The following is a 23,200-nucleotide window of genomic DNA, read 5'->3' on the forward strand; positions in this document are numbered from 1 at the left end:
AGTGGTAAAAACAACAAGGACTTGTGTTATTTCTTTTCAAAATTATTTGTATATTTTCAGGTATCTTTTGAAGGTTGCTGAGCTATTTGAAAAACTAAGGGTAAGGATTTTTATGATCTTTTTTTTTTTTTTTTTTTTTTTTTTTTTTTTTTTGGTTTTTGGGCCACACCCGTTTGACACTCAGGGGTTACTCCTGGCTATGTGCTCAGAAATCGCCCCTGGCTTGGGGGGACCATATGGGACGCCGGGGGATCGAACAGCAGTCCGTTCCTTGGCTAGCGCTTGTAAGGCAGACACCTTACCTCTAGCGCCACCTTCCCGGCCCCAGGATTTTTATGATCTTGACATATCTCCAACCATTTGTAGATTTCTGCTTATGGTAATCTTTTGCTGTTTTTTTTTTTAATAGAAAGTAGAAAGTCGTGTCTCCTCAGATGAAGATTTGAAGCTAACAGAGCTACTTCGATATTATATGCTGAATATAGAGGCTGCTAAGGTAAGATAGGAGTTTTGAGTTTTAACGATAGCCACAAGATTTGATTGAGTTTGAGGCTTTCTCGTCACCATTGCCCCCAATTTTCCTCTTGCCTTACAACAAGATTTCTTTACTATTTAATGATGGAAGTATTCGCTTTGTGATGACTTAAGCAGGTCTAATATTAGAGGTATATATTTTTTTCTCTTCCCACCTCTTTTCCCCCCCACCCCCTTTCTAGCCCACCCTGTGCAATGTTCTAAAGTCATGCCCAACAGCTGTTTTATAGGAATTTGGGCAATTATATTGTATTAATATATATATATATTTGTGGGTTTTTTTTGGGGGGTCACACCCAGCAGTGCTCAGGGGTTATTCCTGGCTCCAGGCTCAGAAATTGCTCCTGGCAGGCACAGGGGACCATATGGGGCTCCGGGATTCGAACCAATGACCTCCTGCATGAAAGGCAAACGCCTTACCTCCATGCTATCTCTCCGGCCCCGTATTAATATATTTTTAACATTTAGTTTATGGGTCACATCAGAAGTTTCCTCACGGGCTGTTGGCTCTATCTACTCAGGAGTGATCCTTTGTTGCTCAGAAGGAATATATATATTACCTGAGATTTAAACTAGGGTTGACCCCATGCAAGACAAGTAAGTGCCTTAACCTTTGTTCAGCTCTGTCAAGATGCTATTTCATGAGTTTGTAATTATGTTCTTGGCTTAAATTCCTTGAGTAGTGGGTACCCAGAGCTGAGTAAGTAGGTAATAATAGTTCACATATTTGCACAATTAATAGGATTCAGGGAGTTATGTATTTTTATATATATATATCTGGCGGCTCTCAGGGGTTACTCCTTGTTCTGTACTCAGAAATTACTTTTCGGCGGGTTTGGGGGACCATATGGGATGCTGGAGATTGAACCTGGATTTCCCCCTTGGTTGGCAGTGTGCAAGGCAAATGCCCCTACTATTGTGCTATAGCTTCGGCCTGGATTCAGAGAATATTTTAGAGTTGGTTAATTTCCACTGTAGTCTTCGTTATAAAGGATTTCTTGTGTAAGCAGAATAATATTGGAAACAATTAAAAAATATATATTAATTTGGTCCTAGTAAAATCTCGAGATATGAAATGTGTGCCATCCACATAATCCCTGAATTTATCCCCAGCAGTGGATGGATCCAGGGGTTAAGCCTTTGTTGGCCCTTGAGCTACTATTAGAACCTCCAGGAAAAACAGGTCCTTACAAAATCTTTTTGTTGTTGTTTTGTTTTGTTTTGTTTTTGGACCACACCTGGTGACTCTCAGGGTTTACTCCTGGCTAGGCACTCAGAAATCGCTCCAGGCTTGGGGGACCATGTGGGACGTCGGGGGTTTGAATGGCCGTCCATCCTAGGCTATATGCCAGCAAGGCAGATACCTTACCCCTTGCGCCACCGCTCCAGCCCCCCTTACAAAGTCTTAATTGAAAGGACAACAATGGAAATACATTAAATTCGTACCTCCACCATTTAACATTGTATTGCATAACAGTCCTTAAGCATTGGGGTTTGGGTAACTTTTTAGGATATAGAACCTGTTGTAGAGAATTTTGGGGCAAGTTAAATTCATAGCTGTTAATTTTTTTTTTTTTTTTTACTTGTTCAGGATCTTTTATATAGACGCACCAAAGCACTCATTGACTTTGAGAACTCAAACAAAGCGCTGGACAAGGCTCGATTGAAAAGTAAAGATGTCAGGTTGGCTGAGACTCACCAGCAGGAATGCTGCCAGAAATTTGAACAGCTTTCTGAATCTGCAAAAGAAGGTTGAGAGACCCCCTAAGTTTTGTTTGTTGTTGTTTTTTTGTTTTGTTTTGTTTTTGGTTTTTGGGTCACATTCAGTAGCACTCAGGGGCTACTCCTGACTCTATGCTCAAAAATCACTCCTGGTAGTCTCGGGACCATATGGGTTGCTGGGATTCGAACCACTGTCCTGCATGCAAGGCAAATGCCCTACCTACCTCATGCTATCTCTCTGGCCCCAAATCATTGCTTTCTTTTTAAGTTTGGGGTTGATAGTTTTTTCTTTTAAAACTTAAATACAGACCCTGGGATTTGGGTTGAGTGGTAGTTACAAGCCCTGTGTGGAGTGATATAAGGTGATACAAGGACACTGACCCACTTAAACGATACAGATTTCAAGGGATTGCTGGGTAGGAGGTGATAGGCCAAATACATTTGGGAACCTATGGTTTTCCTTTGAGGTTAAATTAGACTTGTAAGTGCCTTTCCAAAACTAGAGAGCACTAGGAGAAAATTGAGACGTAATGCTGGAGAGATGTAATTTTTCTAATTTTAATGATCGTGGGCCACCATCATTATTTTGCTTAGGGTTAACTCTTGGCTCTGCTCTGGAATCATTTCCAAGGGGGCTGGGGGAACATAGAGAGTTTTTCAGTAAAACTATTAAATTTTGTTGTTTTTGTTAGAAATTGTAATTTGTGGCAAAAGATAAACACTAGTAGAGCTCAGGACTGAGTTCTCTTCCTGTAAAGAGCATAATAATGGTCTCAGTCTTGAACACAGTGCCCTAAAACTTTTGGTGATAGGATCCAGCCTCAGGTAGCAGGTAGACAGGATTTTAACAACTGCAAAATTTGTGAACTTCTATACTTCAGTCCAACCACACCCACTGTGCTCAGGGGCTTACCCTGTCAATGATAGCTCAGTGACTGAACCTGGTTGACTGTGTGCAAGGCAAGTGTTCTACATGCTGTTGAATCACATCCATCCAACCATCTCCTAATTTTGTGCTTTTTATGGTTAGTGTTCCGAGCGTCCTGCATTCTGAGAAGTCAGGGTTAAATTAGAATCTGCCTTTAAAATGAAGGGCAGGAGAACAGAGCTGCTCTGATTTGATTCTTAGGAGTCAGTGGATCATTATGTTTGCTTAAAGTGGACATCACTGGACTTGTGCAGTACAGATTAAGATGTCTGGCATTGTTTGAAGACATAACAGAGAAGAATGGGATGTATCATGGCTTAGTACATTTATTTGGTATGGTTGATTTTAAAAAACTGAAAGTAATGAGTACTCTTAAATTTTGTTGTTTTATAGAATTGGTCAATTTCAAACGAAAGAGAGTGGCAGCATTTAGAAAGAATCTAATTGAAATGTCTGAACTGGAAATAAAGCATGCCAAGGTAAATTAAACCTAAAGTCTTAAGGGTCTATTTAGTTTTTTTCTAATCCTCTTTCTCCGGGTCATCAAACATAGGTCCTGTAATTTAAGAGATACTAGCTGGAGTATCAGATCTCAATGATATCTTGGATATCTTTGATTTTGGGTGGGGTTGTGGGTCACATCCAGCAGTGTTGCAGTTCTTTTGGGAAGTGGGGACAAGCCCGGTGACACTCGGGTTACTTCTGAGTGAAGGGATTTGAATTTTTTAGTATGTACACAGATGTGTATTGAGACTTGAGAGTTACTAATTTGTCTTCTTGACTCTTGTCTTTCAGAATAACGTTTCCCTCTTGCAGAGCTGTATTGACTTGTTCAAGAATAACTGATATGCATCTTGGCGAAGACCACGAATGTGAATGAAAGCTGACATCACTTGCACTTAAATCATTTCCACAGGAGATTTACTACTCTTAGTTTATAAAATTATGTGAATAAATACTTTGATTTCTAAAAATCTTAACATTTAACCATGTTGGTTTACAAATGTTCCTATAGCATGCTACTTGGACATAATTAATCTTTCTTACACATTTAATACCTCAGAGTGAACAGTCTAAATTACCGGGCTTTTCTAGAATTTGTCTTCAGGTAGGATTCAGGAAGAATGTGCCTTCTGGAGAAGCAAGTCTAAGCAATTTTCCTGGCACACAGACCTTGCTGCTCTGACTACAGTTCAGGGTCATTGCCAGTTTATAACATTGTTCACTCAACTGCTTGTTAACCGGAAACATTCCATTTTCAGGCAGATTTCTCTTAAGTCGCCTGGTTCTTTAGTCACCTCAAGTGTTTTTATACTATTGACATTAAGAAAGTCTCATTTATCTTTATATACATCCTTTGGAGTTACATTTTTGTAGTTGGAATAAGTATTTGATGTAGGGGGGGGGAGAATAAAAATAACATGGCCTTTTGAAGATGGTCAGATCTACATTAAAATGTAAGCCCTTTCCCTGAGATTTTTGTTTGGACTTTTTAAATATGAAATCTATTAATAAAATAAAACATGTCTACTATACGGAGTGTTTTGTAGAAAGTAAGGCTAGGTACCAAGAACAAGTCAAGATTGCAGTTGTGACACTTTGGTATATGTGTAAAAGTCCTTTGGGTCTCTATTCTAAAATTGAGTTGTTGATACATCTAGTGGTGCTCAGTGCTTTGCGCCCAGCCTGGATCATTGTGTGCAAAGCCAGTGTCCTTAATCCCCTGTCCTACCTCTGCTTCTTAAACTTAACATTTTATTTGGTTTTTTTTTTTTTTGGTTTTTGGGCCACACCCGGTAACGCTCAGGGGTTACTCCTGGCTATGCGCTCAGAAGTCGCTCCTGGCTTGGGGGACCATATGGGACGCCGGGGGATCGATCCGCGGTCCGTCCGTCCGAGGCTAGCGCAGGCAAGGCAGGCACCTTACCGTTAGCGCCACCGCCCGGCCCCTAACATTTTATTTGTTAGCCAAAGGTGTGCTCAGGTCTTGTGTCAAGCCATACTCTTCTTGACTGCAGAATTGTGGGTCCCTTTAGCGTGCTGCTGATAAAGCTCAGGTTGAGCAGGTACAAGACTACCTTTCCCCGTTGCTTCAGTCCTGAACTTAAAAGCAGTACAGGGCTGGAGTGATAGCACTGTATTTAGTGTTTGCTTTGTCTGAAATGTGTAGTCAGTAACCGGGCTGGAAGAGGGCTGCATTAGGAGCTTGGAGAGATTTTCATAACTTCACCCATGAGGGAAGCACTGTTGCTTGGGCATTACCTGATGACACTGAGTTTACTTCTGAGGAATCATTCCAGGTGGCCCCGAGGGGACCATGTGTGGACTGCAAAGTCATTGCCTTAAACAGCTGTACTAGATCTAACCCAGTGAAGCCTTGACTAGATGTGTGACTACAGTTTGCCACAGGTCTTTTGGGATTTGGACTGTTGGTGCTTATGTGCTGTTCTCAGCTATCTGGTGGGGTTTGTTATTGGCAGAACTTGGGGGCTGAAATTGTACATTTTTCTACAGTTTGCTCCAAAGTGTGATAGATATTTCCACAACACCAGTATAGCTGCAATAAGGGCTGCTGAATAGATGTGGACTGGGCAAATACGTTTTGGTACGGTAGAGACCCTCACCTGCTTGTGTAGTTTCATGAAACTCTCTTCCCAAAGTAGATGAATGTTTCTGTAAATTACTGGAATGCTTACATTCCCCTTAAGCCAACAATCCCATATAAGTAGCTTCAGGAGAATCCCAATTCTGGTAAGTCACACTGAGCAGGTGTGGTTTGCTTTGCAGGCAACCAACTCAGATTTGATCCCTAGGCCACAGCCAGGTTGGGCTCAAAAATCTTGAGGTCCCTGTGTAGTTTTTGTGGAGGAGCTATGGTGAACTGCCTGGACAGGCTGCCAGTTGTATTGAAAGCTGAGAGCTTGTGGCAAGGGAAGTAGATGCTGACATCCTATATGTTGCACAGCTGGGGAGTGCAGATCAAAGCGAAGACAATGCCTGTGGGGCCCTGCAGCAGCTAGCAGATGAGTAGCCAGCTACTTAGCCTAGACAGTGGTAGGCAACCTTTTTTTTTTTCTCCAACGGAGCCAAATCTTACCAAAACGATTGAAATTTACCTTGATAGCCACACGGCGTGCACTGACAGTCCTGACTCCTAGAGTTGCCACCCGGCACACAGAAGAGCAGCATTAAAAATTGTAAAGAGGGGGCCGGGAAGGTGGCGCTAGAGGTAAGGTGTCTGCCTTGCAAGCGCTAGTGTAGGACAGACTGCGGTTCGATCCCCCTTCCTGGCGTCCCACATGGTCCCCCCAAGCCAGGAGTAACCCTAACCCCTGAGTGTCAAACGGGTGTGGACCAAAAAGCCAAAAAAAAAATTGTAAAGAGCCGGGCCAGGAGAGATAGAACAGCAGCATTTGCCTTGCAAGCAGCTGATCCAGGACCAAAGGTGGTTGGTTCGAATCCCGGTGTCCCTTATGGTCTCCCGTGCCTGCCAGGAGCTATTTCTGAGCAGACAGCCCCTGAGCAACGCCGGGTGTGGCCCAAAACCAAAGAAATTGTAAAGAGCCACATGTGGCTCACAAGCCACAGCTTGCCGTCCACTGGGCTTTTTGGTCAGTAGTGTCTGGCTTTTGTCCGCCTGTATCTCCCCATTTCATACACTCATTTACAAAGCCCTGAGTTTGATTTCCCAGCACTGCTGACAGTGAAGAGGCTACTTTGTTGACTTCTGTGCTCAGATCACTGGCAATCATCTGGGAGCCTTGGGATGTAGAACCTAAGCCTGCCTGCATGCAAAGGAGCTACTTATATTCAGCACTTGGGGAATACTTTGAGTTCTGGGGTTCTACTCCAGGGCTATATTGCTGCTGTTGATCAAACCCATCCTGGCAGTGTGTAAGGTCTAAGTTGTTTCTCCAGTGTTTTATTGTATAAAGAATTTGAGGAGGATCCAGAGCAATAAATAGTAATATGGAAAGGGCCTTGCATACAAATGACCCGGGTTCAAGCCCCTGCACCCTGTGTTCTCGAGTCCCTTTTGGTGTGGCAAAAATTATGAGGCAGTAGCCGGTAAATGAGGTTCTGTGCAATACCAACCTTCAGCCAGTAGGAGGTGACACAGTACAAGACATCCCCAGCCGGAGGAAGGCTGGCATTCCTGCGGTCGCTTCCAGGATCTTTTTGCAGCTAATGTGCCACTAGTAGCAGGAAAAGAAATGTCGCGAGATCTGATAGTTCACGTTACTTTGGATGACATCTTCCTAGATGAGCAGCCCTTGCAGAATTCATGTGGTGTTTCCATTCCTGGTGACTCTAAACAGACCTTTTGCTCAGGCTGCTCCTGTTTTGGGACTGGTGTCAAACTGAAATAATGGGGCTCATGAACTGGGCTGTGTGACCTGCCCAATTGGAGGGCGTGGAAACCTCAGCTGGACAGTGACTGGCTTTGAACTTGGACCTTTCCTCCTCACCTTTCCTGCTTCAGCACAGTTCCTCACTGCCTGAGTAGTCAGAGCCAAGTGATTACTGGGGGCTTTGGTTGCCAAAGGCATTTGCTTTTGGTTTTAGGATTTTTGTTTGTTTGTTTTTGGTTTTTGGGCCACACCCGGCAGTGTCCAGGGGTCACTCCTGGCGGTCTGCTCAGAAATAGCTCCTGGCAGGCACGGGGGACTATATGGGACGCCCGGATTCAAACCAACCACCTTAGGTCCTGGATCGGCTACTTGCAAGGTAAACGCCGCTGTGCTATTTCTCCGGGCCCTTGGTTTTAGTTTTTAATGTTGAACCTGAACAATGATATACACTAGCAAAGGAATTCAAGCAATATAGAAAAATAGAAACCAAAAAGTTGTCTTCTATCTTATCAGATAAAAGTCAGTTATTAAATCCAATTCCCTCTCCCTGCCCCCACAAAAACCCTATACTATGTATTTTAAAAAATTGGTTAAGGATGTTGCATTGGAGTTGTTTTCTGAGTCCTATCTCTTTGGAAAGGTTCCCATGGTCCACAGATTCAAACATCCTTTTTTGTTCCTTTGCACATTTCTCCACTAAAAAGAGCAGGATGCTTCGGGAGATAAATATGCAGATCCCACCCTTCCATGGGGCTTCATTAGTTTTCGAGCATGGATGATTTGTAGGAGGCATTTCATTTTAGTTGGGTACTTTCATGCTTAAATGCTTTACGAAAGTTGTTAAAAACCTGTTGAATTATTGGACATACACTATTCAAAAGACAATAGGACAGGGAAATGGCTGGCATTTCCTGCACCACTTGTGAGGCCCTCCCCTAGTTCCTCTGCATCACTTCCCCCCAAAAATCCACTCAAGTAAAGAAGATTCTATGGTCCACAGATACATATATATATGTATATATACATATTTATATATATTTATATATAAATATATATATTTTTTAATTTCTAATATTTTTCCCAGCTCTTTCTTACCTGCATCATTTCACCAGGGGCATCCTCAAGAAAGTGCCTTTTATTTTTCCCTTGTTTATTGGGCCACACCTGGTGGCACTCAGGGATCACTCCTGGATCCTGGATCTGTAACTCAGAAATCACTCCTGGCTGGCTCGGGGGACCATATGGGATGCCTTGTGTTTAACCCAGGTCAGCTGTGTGCAAGGTAAATGCCCTACCTGTTGTGCTATCACTCTGGTCTCTGGACAAGGAATTTCCGTAGGAGCTGCCAGGACTTTTGGGAGGTTAATCAATTGATTAGGAAGTGTTGAATAACACCACATATTTAAAAACCCTTTATAGTCTTTTGTTGTCTGTTGACAGTGTTTAGTGATGGTGTGCTTGTCTTTGCCATATCTACAACCATATTCCAAAATCCCAGGAAAGGACCCTTCATTGGTTCCCCAAGTCAGCAATCTGGGGGCAGAAGGCTGGAAAGATTCAAAAAGTGTTGGGGAGAATTTGGCATTCTCATTTACTTAAAGGTTTACTTACAGGAGTCATTAAGTGTGTTTTCTGGTGCGCCCCCCCCCCTTTGGTGGTCGTGGTGGTGTTTTGGGGCCACACTCCATGGTGCTTAGAGGTTACTCCTCACTGCACTCCTAGTGGGCTTGGGGGACCATATGGGATGCTGGGGATCGAACCCGGGTCAGCCCCTAGCAAGGTAAATGCCCTACCTGCTGTGCTATTGCACCAGCCTGTTTTCATTTTTTGTTTTTTATTTTATTTTATTTTTTTTTTTTTTTTGTGGAGTGATGGAGGGTTATGGGTAGGGACCACCCCTGGTGTTACTCAGGGCTTACTCCTGGGTGTGTACAGATGAGAGGATCACTCTTGGTAGTATTCAGGGGACTATATGTGGTATCTGGGCTCCAAGTGCCTTACCCGATGTACTCTGGCCCTGATTGTTTTTGAAAAGGAGACAGGCAGCTAAATAAGTTTGGGAACCTCTTCTCTAGATTTAAGGTAAGGCAGGGTCCTGCTTGGTGTAAGATCAGTATCAGTTATTCCTGATAACCCAGTTCTTGGCACAACATGGAAGTTCCAGCTCCCCACAGCTTTGTGCCTCCAGAGAAAGGGAGGTGTATGAAAGCAGTTGCAATTCGATGGAGATTAGAAACTTGGAGCTTTCCAGTTGCCTCCTTTCCTCAGAGATTTCTTAGAGATCTTGGAGAGTACAGCTGCCTCCAGCTGCAGCTCTGGAGCTTCCTGCTCCCAGGATTTGTTGGTGTTTCATGAGCCTCTGGTTTGGTTGCACCGGTAAACAAGTCGGGCATGGTTTTGAAGACAGAGCAAGTGGCAGGAGAAGGAAGAATATACAAAAAGGGGAAGGGTGAGAACTCACAGGGCTGTACTCATCTTTTGCTATGAGTTTTATCCTAGGTCTGGTCCCCTGAGCACTGCAGGGAACCCTGCAGTGGTGTGACCCTCCCCGCCAAAAAAAAAAGTTGAGAAAGAAAGAATGTACCAAAAGAAACCTGGGGGGAGGGGTGCAGAGAAGTCTTAAGTGCATACGAACAGGCTATGTGAAAGTTCCATTCCTTCCTTCCATGAGACTGAGCTTGGCCTGCTTTAGGAATGCCCCAAGACAGGAAATCCCCGTCTGAAGGAAATGCTGGAAATAAATGTTGTGAATCCTAACAGGGCTCCCACATGTGTTTTTCTAAAGCCTGCAACATGTTGAACCCTACTTGCAGTATTAGAGTATGTATTGCTCAGAGAGGGGCAGAGAATATGAAACTCGATGGATGCTACTTACCTTCTGGAAGGCAGAAGAGCTAAGTGCACAATGCCTCTTGGGGAGGGATCTAGCAGCATGGGGTCAGACTGTCTCACCAGCAGTTGGCAGTAGCCTCACTCTGGCCTCTCCTCACGCATTCCCAACCCCTCCTTGCCTTTTTTCCCCTTTTAAAAAGATTTTTATAGGGCCGGAGAGATAGCATGGAGGTAGGGCGTTTGCCTTGCATGCTGAAGGACGGTGTTTCGAATCCTGACATCCCATATGGTCCCCTGGGGCCTGCCAGGAGCGATTTCTTTCTTTCTTTTTTATTTTTTTTCCTACTTTTTTTTTTTTTTTTAAAGGAAGGCAGACTTCCACGTGCAGCGCCTCATTTGGATGTTTCTGAAGTCTTGGAAGCTTGACTATCCTACGTTCTCCTACAAATGGACCTTGAGAGCTTGTTTGGAGGTTCTAGCAGGGGAGCGCAGCTATACCCTCGTCTCTTCGGGGAAGGCAGTCCTTTTCAACCGATTGCACAGCTTCGGGAGGGACGCACATGGAGCGATGAGAGAGGAAGGGGACACCCGCTTAGCCAGCCAGTTCAGCCGAATCAACCCTGGCAATCAATGGAATGACATGTCGCAGCCAGATCGCCCTCACATCCAGGAGCGATTTCTGTGCATAGAGCCAGGAGTAACCCCTGAGCACTGCCAGGTGTGACCCAAAAACAAAAACAACAAAAAAAAGCCATGTCAACTGTTTTGGGGGCATCTGGTTATGTTCAGGGGATCATATGGTGCCATGAATCAAACCCAGGTCAGGAAAATGCTGATCTATATGTAACATGATCACCAGAAGTGATTCCTGAGTGCAGAGCCTGAGTAAACCTCGAGAACAGCAGCATATGGCATAAGAATACAAATAAACTTCAGAAATAACTTAAAAAGATAAAATAATAAAACCCAAGTCTAGCCCTTTTCTGCAGAATACTCTCTCTGATTCTCTCTTGTACTATAAAAGAAAAATCCAAGTCCTCTCAACAACTGTGAGGTCTGATATCCAGCCCCTTTTTTGTGCACTCTTTGGTTTTTTTAATGATTTATTTTGTGGGAGGAGAGTGAGTTGCTGAGGATCATACCTGGAATACTAGCTTTCAAGGTGTGAGCTCCAACCTCTTTTGCCTGATCTTCCCAGCCTAGTTTGTATATCTGTTTATTTGTTTATTTATATTATTTTGGTTTTATGGCCATACCTCATGGTGCTCAGGACTTACACCTGGTTCTGTGCTCAGGGATCACACTTGACTGGGCTTCAGAGACCATTTAAGTGATGAGTGAACCCAAGCTGGGCATGTATAAGACAAGCACTCTACCTGTTGAACTATCTGGCCCTTTAGTTTTATTTTGTGCTGTCTGGGGGTCAAACTTGCTGTGCTCAGGGCTTACTTTTGCCAGGGATAAGTCTTGGCAGTTCTCAGGAGACTATCTGGGGTGCCAGGGTTTAACCCAGGTCAGTTGTGTCTGAGGCAATTGCCTTACCTTCGGTTGTATCTTTCTGATCCTGTGTGATCTCTTAGGTGTGTTTACTGTCTTTCCATCCCAGGACTCTAATTCCCCTCTTCTTAAATTCGAGCTGGCTTTTGTGAAGTTTGTAGGACAGATTGGACTTGGGACGCTGGAGTAACTTCCCAGTGTTACAGAAACTCTTTTCTCTGGCTGTTCCTTCCTCCTATGGATCTCTCTCCTCAATTTTCTCCATTCAGGGCCCCTGCTGTAAAGCCAGCCACATAGCAGAGACCACATGTTCTAGCCAGACGCAACCTTTAAGTCATCCCAGCCCTGAGTGGGATGAGTGATAAAGTTGAGGTCAGTGGTCCATTATCTGGCTCCAGATGGAAGTGTTTTACCTCTGTGTTGCTCAAGGCCTCTAAATCACCACTACCTATATATATAAAATACCTTGTTAAATTTGAATTGGAGGATGAGAATGATAGGACAGAGGGTAGGGCACTCGCTTTGCTTGGGGCCAACCACCAGTTTGATCCCTGACAGGACCAGTAATCAGCCCTGAGCTCAACCGGTCTGGTGGCCAAAATCCTTTTCCCCAATCTGAATTTTATACAAAGAATAAATATTGATCACAATATCAGGAGCTAGTCTTCCACTACAATGAATATTTGTTATTTATCTAAAGTCCACACTTGCTGAACATTTTATTAGTTTGCTAAACTTGGTATCTGAAATGTGGCAAGTGCAACATTGATATTAAAAAAATAATTTTAATAGGTACTTGTGTTTAGTGGCTACTGCAGCAGGCAATGTGTGCTCTTGATAATTCCATATTGTCATTCTTGTCACCCCAAGCGGAAGTTGCAGACATGTGTAACTGGAAACAAACCATTTCCTCTCATTGCTTCTGGATTCTTGGCCCCCTCAAATCCTTAAGTATAACAGGATGTTGTCCGTGCATTGAACTTGTGCGGTTTGTTAGGCAGCAAGTATGAACCCCATCCCTCCGCAACCTCTGTCCCTTGTCTGTCTGGGGTTTCCCGTCCTTCCTTCCTTCCCCTCTGAGGAGCTTCAGCAACACCCTTCATTGGGCTGGGTTCCAGCTGGAATGTTCTATTCTTGCATTTCCAAGGCTCAGCTTACAAGTCCCTCATGATTTCAATTTGTGATGAGATTTCCTCCTCCTCCTTGTTTCTCCTCCTCCTCCTTTCTTTCTTCACATCCCTCCTTCTCTCCCCTCCCCTCCTCCTCCTCCCCATCTCGCTCCTCCTCTTCTTCCCTCCTCTCCCCTTCCCCTTTACTTCCTCCCCCTCCCCCTCCCCCCTCCCCCTGCCCCTACTCCTCCTCTTGCCCCCTCTTCCCACTCCACTCCCTCCTCTTTCCCCCTCTTCCTTCTCCTCTTGCCCCTCCCCCTCCTCTTCCTCCCTCTCCCTCCTCTTCCTCTTCTCCCCCTCCTTCTCTTCCCCTCCCCCTTCCTCCTCCTCCTCCTCTTGCCTCCATCCCACTCCACTCCCCCTCCTCTTTCCCTTCCCCTCCCCCACCCCTCCCCCTCCTCCGAAGATGCTTAGAGGCTATTCCTGACTCTTCTCGGAGATCACTCCCAACAGGGCTTGGGGGACCAGATGTGGTGCCAGGGATCAGTTGTGTACAAGGCAACTGCTTAACTCCTGTACCATCTCTCTTCAGTGCACATTCATCTTTTCCTTCCTTTTAGGTTTTTTTTTTTTTTGGCCACATTTAGTAGTCATCAGGCTTACACCTGGTTCTGCATTCAGAGATCACTCCTAGCAGGCTTGTGGGACTAAATGGGATATTGAAGATGGAACCCAGGTCCATTGTGTGCAAAGCAAAATGCCCTTCCTGCTGTATTGTTGCTCCAGCCCCCACAGTTCACTTTTCAGTGAAGAATTTCTTGACCACCTATTTAGTTTCTCTCTCTCTCTCTCTCTCTCTCTCTCTCTCTTTTTTTTTTTTTTTTTTTGGTATTTGAGCCACACCCGGCGGTGCTCAGGGGTTACTCCTGGCTGTCTGCTCAGAAATAGCTCCTGGCAGGCACGGGGGACACCGGGATTCGAACCAACCACCTTTAGTCCTGGATTGGCTGGTTGCAAGACAAACACCGCTGTGCTATCTCTCCGGGCCCTATTTAGTTTCTCATCCACTTTGCTTTACTCCTCAGATTCTTGCTGCCACAAGCCTCTGGATATTTCTGGTTAACACTAACTTATATATGTCTCCTAAGACGTTAACTCAGGGAGGCAGACAAGGCCCTTATTCATCTCTTCCCTAATGTGTCCTAATACCAGAGCAGTGCCAGGGCATATGGCACTCAATGGGAGCCTCAGTGGAATAGAAGAAACAGTGATGGATCTTCCATGTGTTCCTCAAGTCTGGCAGCTTTGGCAAGTGGATTTCTTTTATGTTTAGGAGCTTCTTATTTCTTTTCCTTTTAGTATAAAAAGTAGCATTAGTCTCCTAGACAACTAGATCAACAATGTACTGCTAAAAGCTAATGCATTTATTTTGGTGGGGGAGCACACTTGCTCAGTCAGGGGTTCCTCCTGGCTCTACACACAGGAATGACTCCTGGAAGTGCTCCAGGGGTTATATAGGATGACAGAGATTAAACCTGGATTCTTCAGTGCAAGGCAAGGACACTCCCTGCTGCATTCTCTCTCCTTATTATCCCCACTTATAAAATATTCTTCAGTAAAAGAACTGGGAATTTCTTGCACATACGAATCCATTTGAGAGATGCATCTTTAAAGATCCTGCAAACTTGGATCCTTAACAACAACAACTACAACAACAATAAAAACTATCATAATAATAAATTTCTTCATGGAAAGAAAGAGAAAGAAAGGAAAATATTAGTTCACAGACAGTTTGCTAGTTCACTTATACAGCATTTTAATGGTTAATTCTTCATTCAAGAAAGTCTTTGTAACCCAGCCACAGAGATCCAGAGATGGTGGTGATCAAGGATATCCCTCTCTGTCACTTATGGAGCCACTATTCCAGGAGAATGACAATCTTTGAGGGTGATCTCCAAATTGGCCATTGAATGTGACTTTGGTCACATTTTTTGGTCACTTTTCTGGCCTTAATTTAGAGTCAACTTGACCCTCTGTGGATTGGTTTATTTGGGATCATACCTCGCTGTCTCAGGGGTCACTTCTAGCATTGCTCATGGGACCATATGTGGTGCTAAGAATTAAATTAGGGCCAGTGTCATCTATATGTAAGTAAAGTGCCTTGACCCCTGTGCTATCTCTCTGACTCAATAGACTGGTTTTTGATTGTTTTATGTTGTTTTTGTTGTTCCACACCTTTTCTGGGTTAGGTGGCTTTTTATACATTCATTAAGGTTCTGTGGTTTACAATATGGTAACAATGGTTTCTTATCTAATGCATATAATTTCAACACCATGGACCCATCACTCATTTCTTTCCACTAAGGATCGGTCTCTCCACCCCACCAACTCAGTTGTGTTGGTCAGTTCTCCCTATGTGTTTTCTTTGGAACTTCGTTGCTACTTTTGTTGTGTATCTTCAAATCCACATATAAGAAAGCTCTGGCTCTATCCCTTTCATTATTTTTTGTTTGTTTGTTTTTTTGGGCCACACCCAGTGATGCTAAGGGGTTACTCCTGGTTCTTTCCTCAGAAATCACTCCTGGCAGGCTCGGGGGACCATAAGGGATGCTGGGGGATCAAACGTGGGTCCATCCTGGTTAGGCTGCATGCAAGGCAAATGCCCTAACACTGTGCTATTACTCTGGTCCACCTTCCTTTTAATTCTGAGTTCACTCAGCGTAATACCTACCAGTTCCATCCATCCATGTTGCTGAAATTTGCAGATCTTGTCCTTTCTTAGAGAAGCAGAGTATTCCATTGTGTATATATACCTCAACCTCTTGGCATTTGTGTTGTGTCCATATTTTGTGAACTGTTTTTTAATTAGTGCTGTCTGACCCCACAACATTTCTCATTTTAGTGGTATGAGTTATCGCCCAAATATTCTTTTACAATGATCGCTTGGTGTTTCTGATCTACTAGGAGGAAATATAACCTTTGGTTATAAATTTTCTTCTTATTTAAATCACTTGTAGAACTTCTAAGATTCCCAAGACCATAGTTGAGGGCCAGACCACAAATATGACAATTACATGAGGGGGGGGGATATAGGTTTCAGGATGTTCCAGTCTGTTCAAGTGACTTCAGCTTTGAGAATCACTAATTCAGGTGCTCTCAGGTCCATTTTACAGATGAGGAAAATGAGGCTGAGAAGCCAGTCTAGATGCCCACATAAAGGAGAAAAATGGTACATCTGGTCCTCTCTTGGGTCTTCTCTCTGGGACAGGCTCTAGCACATAGCCAGAGACCTGGATCCTATTTAGTAGCCTACACCTACCTTGCTTGTGTGAGGCTGAGAGTTCCATCATCAGTATCACCCTTTGCAAGAGTAATAGATGTCTAGTGCCTCTCCACAAACTGTGTAAACTTTGTAACAGGGTGTGTGAGCTAAGACACTGTAACAACAAAGGACAGGGAACATAAATAAATGAGAAACAATTGTTATTTATTTATTTATTTACTTTTTGATTTTTGGGGCCACACGTGGTGATGCTCAGGGGTTACTCCTGGCTATGTATTCATAAATCGCTCCTGGCTTGGGGGACTATATGGGACCCTGGGGAATCAAACTGGAGTCTGTCCTAGGTCAGCCGCATGCAAGGCAAATACCATATCACTGCACCACCGCTCCAGCCTCAATGAGAAACAATTTTCTTTTTTTTTTTTTCTTTATTTTTTTTGTTTGTTTTTTTTTCGGGCCACATCCATTTGATGCTCAGGGGTTACTTCTGGCTTAGTGCTCAGAAATTGCCCCTGGCTTGGGGGTACTATATGGGACACCTGGGGATCGAACTGCGGTCCTTCCTTGACCAGCGCTTGCAAGGCAGACACCTTACCTCTAGCGCCACCTCGCCGGCCCCGAGTAACAATTTTTCTTTTGGTTTTGTTTTTGGGTCACACCTGGCAGTGCTCAGGGGTTACTCCTGGCTCTATGCTCAGAAATTGCTCTGGCAGGCTCGGGGGACCATATGGGATGCTGGGATTCAAACCACCGTCCTTCTACATGCAAGCAAATGCCCTATCTCCATGCTATCTCTCTGGCCCTGAGAAACAATTTTAATAATTATTTTATTTAAACATCTTGTTTGAGTTTCAGTTAAACAAAGTACACTTCTCTTCACCAGTGCATATGTCCCATCACCAGTGTCCCCAATTCTGTTCCCTCATTTTCTCTGAGCAGACATTTCGCTCTCTCTTCCTCCTTCCCCTTTTTGACACTGTGGTTTGCATTATTGTTAATGAAGGGGTACCATGTATATCACTTTATCCCCTTTCAGCATCTTGTTTTTATCCAGAGTTATCAATTCAAGCTATCATTGTCATAGTGAATGAATCTTTTACCCTAACTGCAGTCTCAGCTCTTCGTCACAAACTTCCTGGTATGGACTTGTCTTCCTGGCTCTCATCTCTATTGTCTCTGGATATGTTTTTCTTTTATTTATCTTATTTTTATTTTTCTTATATCCCATAAATGAGTGAAAGTATTCTAGTCTGTTCCTCTCCCTCTGATTCATTTCACTCAGAATAATAATCTTCATATCCATCCATGAATAAACAGATTTCATTACTTCATTTTTCCTAACAGCTGCATTGTATTTCATTGTGTATATATACCACAGTTTCTTTAGATACTCATTTGTTCTCGGGCTCTTGGGTTGTTTCCAGATTCTGGCTATTGTAAATAGTGCTGTTATAATCATAGTAATGCAGAGGGCTTTTCTGCCTGGTGTCTTTGTGTTCTTAGAGTTTATCACTAGGAGTGGTATTGCTGGATCAAATCGAAGCTCAATTTCTATTTTTTTTGAGGAATATCCATATTGAATAGAAGGAACTTTTTTTTGTTGTTGTTGTTTGTCTTATGGGCCACATCCAGTGGCACTCAGGTGTTACTCCTGGCTCTGTGCTCAAAAATTGTTCCTGGCAGGCTTGGGGGACCATATGGGATGCTAGGGATCGAACCTGGGTTTGTCCTGGCTCAGCCATGTGCAAGGCAAACACCCCACCACTGTACTATATCACTCTGGCCCCAGAAACAACTTTTTAAATTAAACAACTTGGTGGAGTTAAGAATATATTCATAATTCAAGTACATACATAAACATAGACATTTTGTCTCTTTCCTTTTAACATCTTAGTAAGAGTGGGAGTTTGAAAAGGACAAGTGAGATAAACACCCAACAAGACTCATTCCTCATTCTCTGTGTGGCTGCAATATTGGACAGAATCACTGACTCCTTTGTTGGGATGATCATGATTTACTTGACTGAGTAGGTTTTGGGGGATTTCCTTTATTCACTTGTTTAGGGGTATGGTAGGTGCTATTGTTTTCTTGGTAGAATAACTTATCAGTGCTTCTTTAGAGGCTCAAACAGGATCATAGGCCACATTCCAAAGACAAAAGTAAAGTGTTCTTGTATATAAACTGAAAAGAATGTGAAGATAAGAGCCAAGGCCAGTTAAAATATGCCACTAGGCAAGAAACTGTGGTAACACCTAAGATGGGTGGAAACTTCTTTCGGAGGCTCCTCAAAGAATCACAGATGTTATCTATGTTCCTTAATAAAAATCCTAATAAAAATACACCCAGGGATGTATAACCTAGTCCTCTAAGCAAAGAATAAACCCACATAATAATATAAGTAGATCAAAGTACCAGTGTGAAGATCAACATCCCATACATGACCTGATGAAATATAGGCTCCTTTACCTTAAGGTAAACCATGATTATTATCAATTATCAATTATCATCAGAACTAAGATAAAAAGCAGATGGTAGTGGGCTGGAGTGGTAGCACAGCAGTAGGGCACTTGTCTTGCATGCGGCTAACCCAGGACAGACCTTGATTCAATTCCCAGTGTGCCATATGGTCCCCCAAACCATAGGTGATTTCTGAGCGCATAGCCAGGGGTAACCCCTGACTGTCACAGACAGGTGTGGCCCAAAAACCAAAACCAAAAAAAAAAAAAAAGCAGATGGTTGCTTACTATTTTCTTGATCTTGAAACATTCAAACAAGCATTCTACAAATATATAACAGCTGTAGATCATTGGGAGTTCATCCAACAATTGTATTTCATATTTCAGAGTCATGTGGAAGCACCAGGATCCAAGTCCAACCACGGTGAGTGCTAAGTAAGAAGCGATGATAGTACATTAGATAACCCGAGTTTAAACTCTGGCAAAATTTCTAAGTGCAAAACCACAAGTAAGGTCTGAGCACGGCTGGGTGTTGTGAACTCCTCCCACCCTTAAAGAAAAGATTTTATTTTGCCTTTTTTTTTTTATTTACATAATTGAGTTTAAGTCTTACAATGTATACCACCCTTCCTTCACCCATGAACATTTGCCACCACCAATGTCCTCGGTTTCCCTCCTCCCTCCCCTTAAAGGAAATATTGTGTATCTTTTTATTTTTGGGTCATACCTGGCAATACTCAGGGGTTATTTCTGGCTATGTGCTCAGGAATCACTCCTGGCAGTGCTCAGGAGACAATATGGACAATCTGGGATGTCGGGGATTAAACCCGGGTCAGCTGCATGCAAGGCAAGTGCTTTACCTGCTGTACTATCTCTCTATCCTCTACCATAGGAAAGGGGGCAAAGCTCCAAATGAATGAATGAATAAATTAAATAAATTAAAATGTATATTCCTGGGCTTGAAAAATGAGGGAATGGGCAGAGTGGGTGGGGGAGGGAGAATCTGAGGCTGGGAACACAAATATTCCTTCTAGGAGATTCTGATTTTGAACCCTGCACCCACTTTCACCTTGAGAAACATGCCCCTGAGGATCCAAAGCAATAGTACAGTGAATAGGGCATTTGCTTTACTCTCTAGGCCACATTTGGTGGTGTGATGGTCCACCAGGAGTGAACTCTGAGCTCAGAGCCAGAAGTAAGACTCAAGCACGCAAAGGTTAAAAACAATCAAAAAGAAACTGCTCCCCTACTAAGAATTCCAGCGGCACTATGAGCCAGAACCTTGCTATCCTCATTGTTAGCCCAGCACCTTCCAGCCCTGGTGCTTTTGCCTTTGCCAGACAGGACCAGAGATGCCCATGGCTTGGTTCCTGGTGGCTTGACTTGCGGCGCCCCTTGGGGCTATAGCCTTGAGGATAACCTGTGAAAGAGATGTGTAAAGAGGCCTGGTGTTTGTGCTCTCCAGGGTGTCTTTCCTTGGCCCCCTATTCCACAGAACCTCAGCCACCCCACTGAGCCTGACTGCTGTTCCTCTCCTCTGTCAATATTTACTTCTCTCCCAGCCTCAGACAGCCTAATATTTGTGCAAAGGGTGGAGGAACAGACGTGGCACTTTGTCCCTTGGCCTTTGTGGTGTTTTCCTGGAGTCTGTAGGCTCCCCAGGCTGTACTCCCTGTTAGATTACACCTTACATCACCCAAAACAAAGGTCATCCCTGGTTCCTTTGTATCTATTGTGTACCCCAAAAGCAGTTGTACCCCAAAGCAGAGATTGTCTTATTAGCAAACCTGGACGGGACTGGCTCAGTATAGCTTCAGCTATCTGTCTTTACTCTCCCATGGGGTGGGGATGGGGAGTGGTCTCTGTACGCAAAAAATGACAGTTCTGGCAGGCAGCTCACTCTTGATACTAGGTAGAAGATAGCCAGACTCCACATGTTTCACCATCAGCCTGCTTTGGATTTGTGGTGACCCTGCTTCACCCTGCTCACCCAGGGCTGGAAATATGGCACATAGGGTGATTTTACATTCCCCCCCCCCCCTTTGATTTCAGCCAGAAGTTTCTCAAGTACTTCTGGACTCCACATCTACCATTGGTGATCCTGTTTACTGACCCTAGGAACATTCTTTCTAGCCTCTAGTCCTGGACTAGAGGGACACGGGACATTCTCCTTATTCCAGATACATTTCTAACTGCAGCCCCAGTTTGTGATTCACATTCATAACAGCCAGATAAAGCCAGATCACTGGAAACAGATGTGCATGTCATTTCCTGGGAAACCAGATCCCTGACATCAGCCAATTCTGAGAGGTGGGTTTGGGAGAACCAAGCAGGGAACATGGAATCTCTGATGATATTGATAAACCCATAAGGTTCTCATCAGCTCACATATACTTTTCTGTTTTTTTTTTTTGCTTGTTTGTTTGTTTGTTTCATTTTTGGGTCACACCTGGCAGTGCTCAGGGGTTATTCCTAGCTCTGTGCTCAGAAATCCTCTTGGCAGGCTCAGGGGACCATAGGGTATGCCAGGGATTGAACTGGGGTCAGTCCCGGCCTCATGTTATCATTCCTGCCTCTTGAATACTTTTCTGACGAATCTGTTCAGATAGGATCATGTGGTTTCTGCCTCCTTAAAACTCCAGCAGTGAACATGAGAACATGACTCAAAGAAGGAATGTCTCAGTTCTCATCTTTTCCTTCCTTCCTTCCTTCCTTCCTTCCTTCCTTCCTTCCTTCCTTCCTTCCTTCCTTCCTTCCTTCCTTCCTTCCTTCCTTCCTTCCTTCCTTCCTTCCTTCCTTCCTTCCTTCCTTCCTTCCTTCCTTCCTTCCTTCCTTCCTTCCCCAGGTGAAGCATTTTTCTGTTTTTTGGTTTTTCTTTTAGCAGTGACGCTTAGAGGTTACTCTTGGCTATGTGAAATCACTCAGAAATCACTCCTGTCTTGGGGGACCATATGGGATGCTAGGGGATTGAACCACAGTCTGTCCTAGGTTAGAACATGCAAGGCATTTCCTGGATCTGTGCTCAGGGTCACCCTGGCACCACTGGGGGACCATATGCAATGTCAGAAATGGAATTTGGGGTCAGCTGCCTGCAAGACAAGTACTTTGACCCTGTCCTATTTCTTCAGTTCCCTGCTACTCCCCCATTTTAATATGTTATCAGCTGGTGAGATAGTATAGCAAATAAGACACTTATCTTTCATGCAGTGGCCCTGGTTCTATCCGTACGATTTGAACACTACCAAGAATGCTTTGAACGCAAAGCCAGGAGTAAGCTCTGAGCACTGCTGTTTATGGCCTCAAAAATCCTAACAAAGCAGATAAATTGAACAGAAATAAGTTCTTTGGGGGTGGAGAGAGCACAAGGGGTAAAGTGCTTGCCTTGCACATAGCTGACCAGTGCTGGGGATGGAACCAGAGTCAGCCATGTGTAGGTATATACCTAAATCTTTGTATTGAACTCTGCATTTCAGATCTGGTACATTTTTACAAGTTTTTCTTGCATTTCTGTCTTAGGTACCATATTTGTGCTCCTTCCTAGGTGCAAGGCATAGTGGCCATTTGTTTCCTCATTGGTTGTATATTATCTTCCTGATCTGGTTAGTCACCATGTGATTCCAGATGGTGTTGAATTTTCAGGCAATCAGGAAAGAAAAAAAAAAAAAAACCCAAAAAACTCAGTCCTGCTAGAGAACTCCCTTAAGACAGGAAAGAACATGTATGTACCCAAGGGTTCCTGATTCTCAGGAACTAGGATATTTACTGACCTACTCCTGTTAGTTTTGGGCTCAGGAATATTCTTGGGTGTGTCTCTTTTAAGCACCCAAACCAAGAAGGCTCTCTACCCAGTAGAGAAAGTCCTCAGGCAAGGCTGGACTCAGAAATGGAAAAGGAACTATAACACCTAGATCAGGCATGAATAACTCTTGCTACAAGCATGATCCCTTTTTATAATGAAGATACTGACCTGCAGAGAGGCTAAATGACTTATGTGGGGTTAGAAATTTGCTGAGAATTGGTGTTCACGCTTATGAATTTAGGTCAAGTTTGGTTAGATGGTTCTAAGGCTCCCTCCAACTTTGAATTTTTTTTTTTCCCTGCATGTCAGGGTTGAGGCATGCTCACTTGCTCCAAATTGATGGACAAGCCTGAAAAAGGCATCTCTGGGTGGTTAGGATGAATATTTGCATGAAATATTGCAGAGCTCAGAGCAATGTGTGGTGGTTTGGTCTAATGACCTGGTTGTGAGTTCATTGTTTGATTTGGATGCAAACAAGGCCCCATATCATTTCATGAGGTCTGAATTATGTCAATCCTGTCATTAGGAGTGTGAAAATATTAAGTGAATAGACTGAAAAACCTCCTGGCTACTTGTTTGCTTATATTGTTGGGTTGACAATCTGACCCCAGTTCCTCTAACAACCGGAAGTCAGAACTTCCTCTGCACCAAAATTCACTGACGTGTGCCCAGCTCTGTTCTCTCCCAT

At 43.7% G+C, this 23,200-nt stretch overlaps 1 protein-coding gene and 1 pseudogene across 4 annotated transcripts in view; one reads left to right on the plus strand and one right to left on the minus strand.

The window, feature by feature from the left end:
- The window catches only part of SNX5 (sorting nexin 5), a 1,173,556-nt gene extending 1,168,839 nt beyond the window's left edge, over window positions 1–4,717 (plus strand). For all 4 annotated transcript variants that reach the window (XM_049774350.1, XM_049774351.1, XM_049774349.1 and 1 more), the window contains 5 exons: window positions 61–100; window positions 410–496; window positions 2,126–2,285; window positions 3,578–3,663; window positions 3,980–4,717. In XM_049774350.1, coding sequence (XP_049630307.1) covers window positions 61–100; window positions 410–496; window positions 2,126–2,285; window positions 3,578–3,663; window positions 3,980–4,030 — 424 coding nt within the window. In that variant the 3' untranslated portion in view covers window positions 4,031–4,717. The remainder of the gene's footprint in view (window positions 1–60; window positions 101–409; window positions 497–2,125; window positions 2,286–3,577; window positions 3,664–3,979) is intronic.
- Window positions 4,718–18,361: 13,644 nt separating this feature from the next.
- LOC126010775 (alkaline ceramidase 3-like) lies at window positions 18,362–19,155 on the minus strand (annotated as a pseudogene).
- Between the last annotated feature and the right edge of the window lie 4,045 nt (window positions 19,156–23,200).

Source organism: Suncus etruscus, chromosome 6 (assembly GCF_024139225.1).
Source record: "Suncus etruscus isolate mSunEtr1 chromosome 6, mSunEtr1.pri.cur, whole genome shotgun sequence".
Lineage (NCBI taxonomy): Eukaryota > Metazoa > Chordata > Mammalia > Eulipotyphla > Soricidae > Suncus > Suncus etruscus.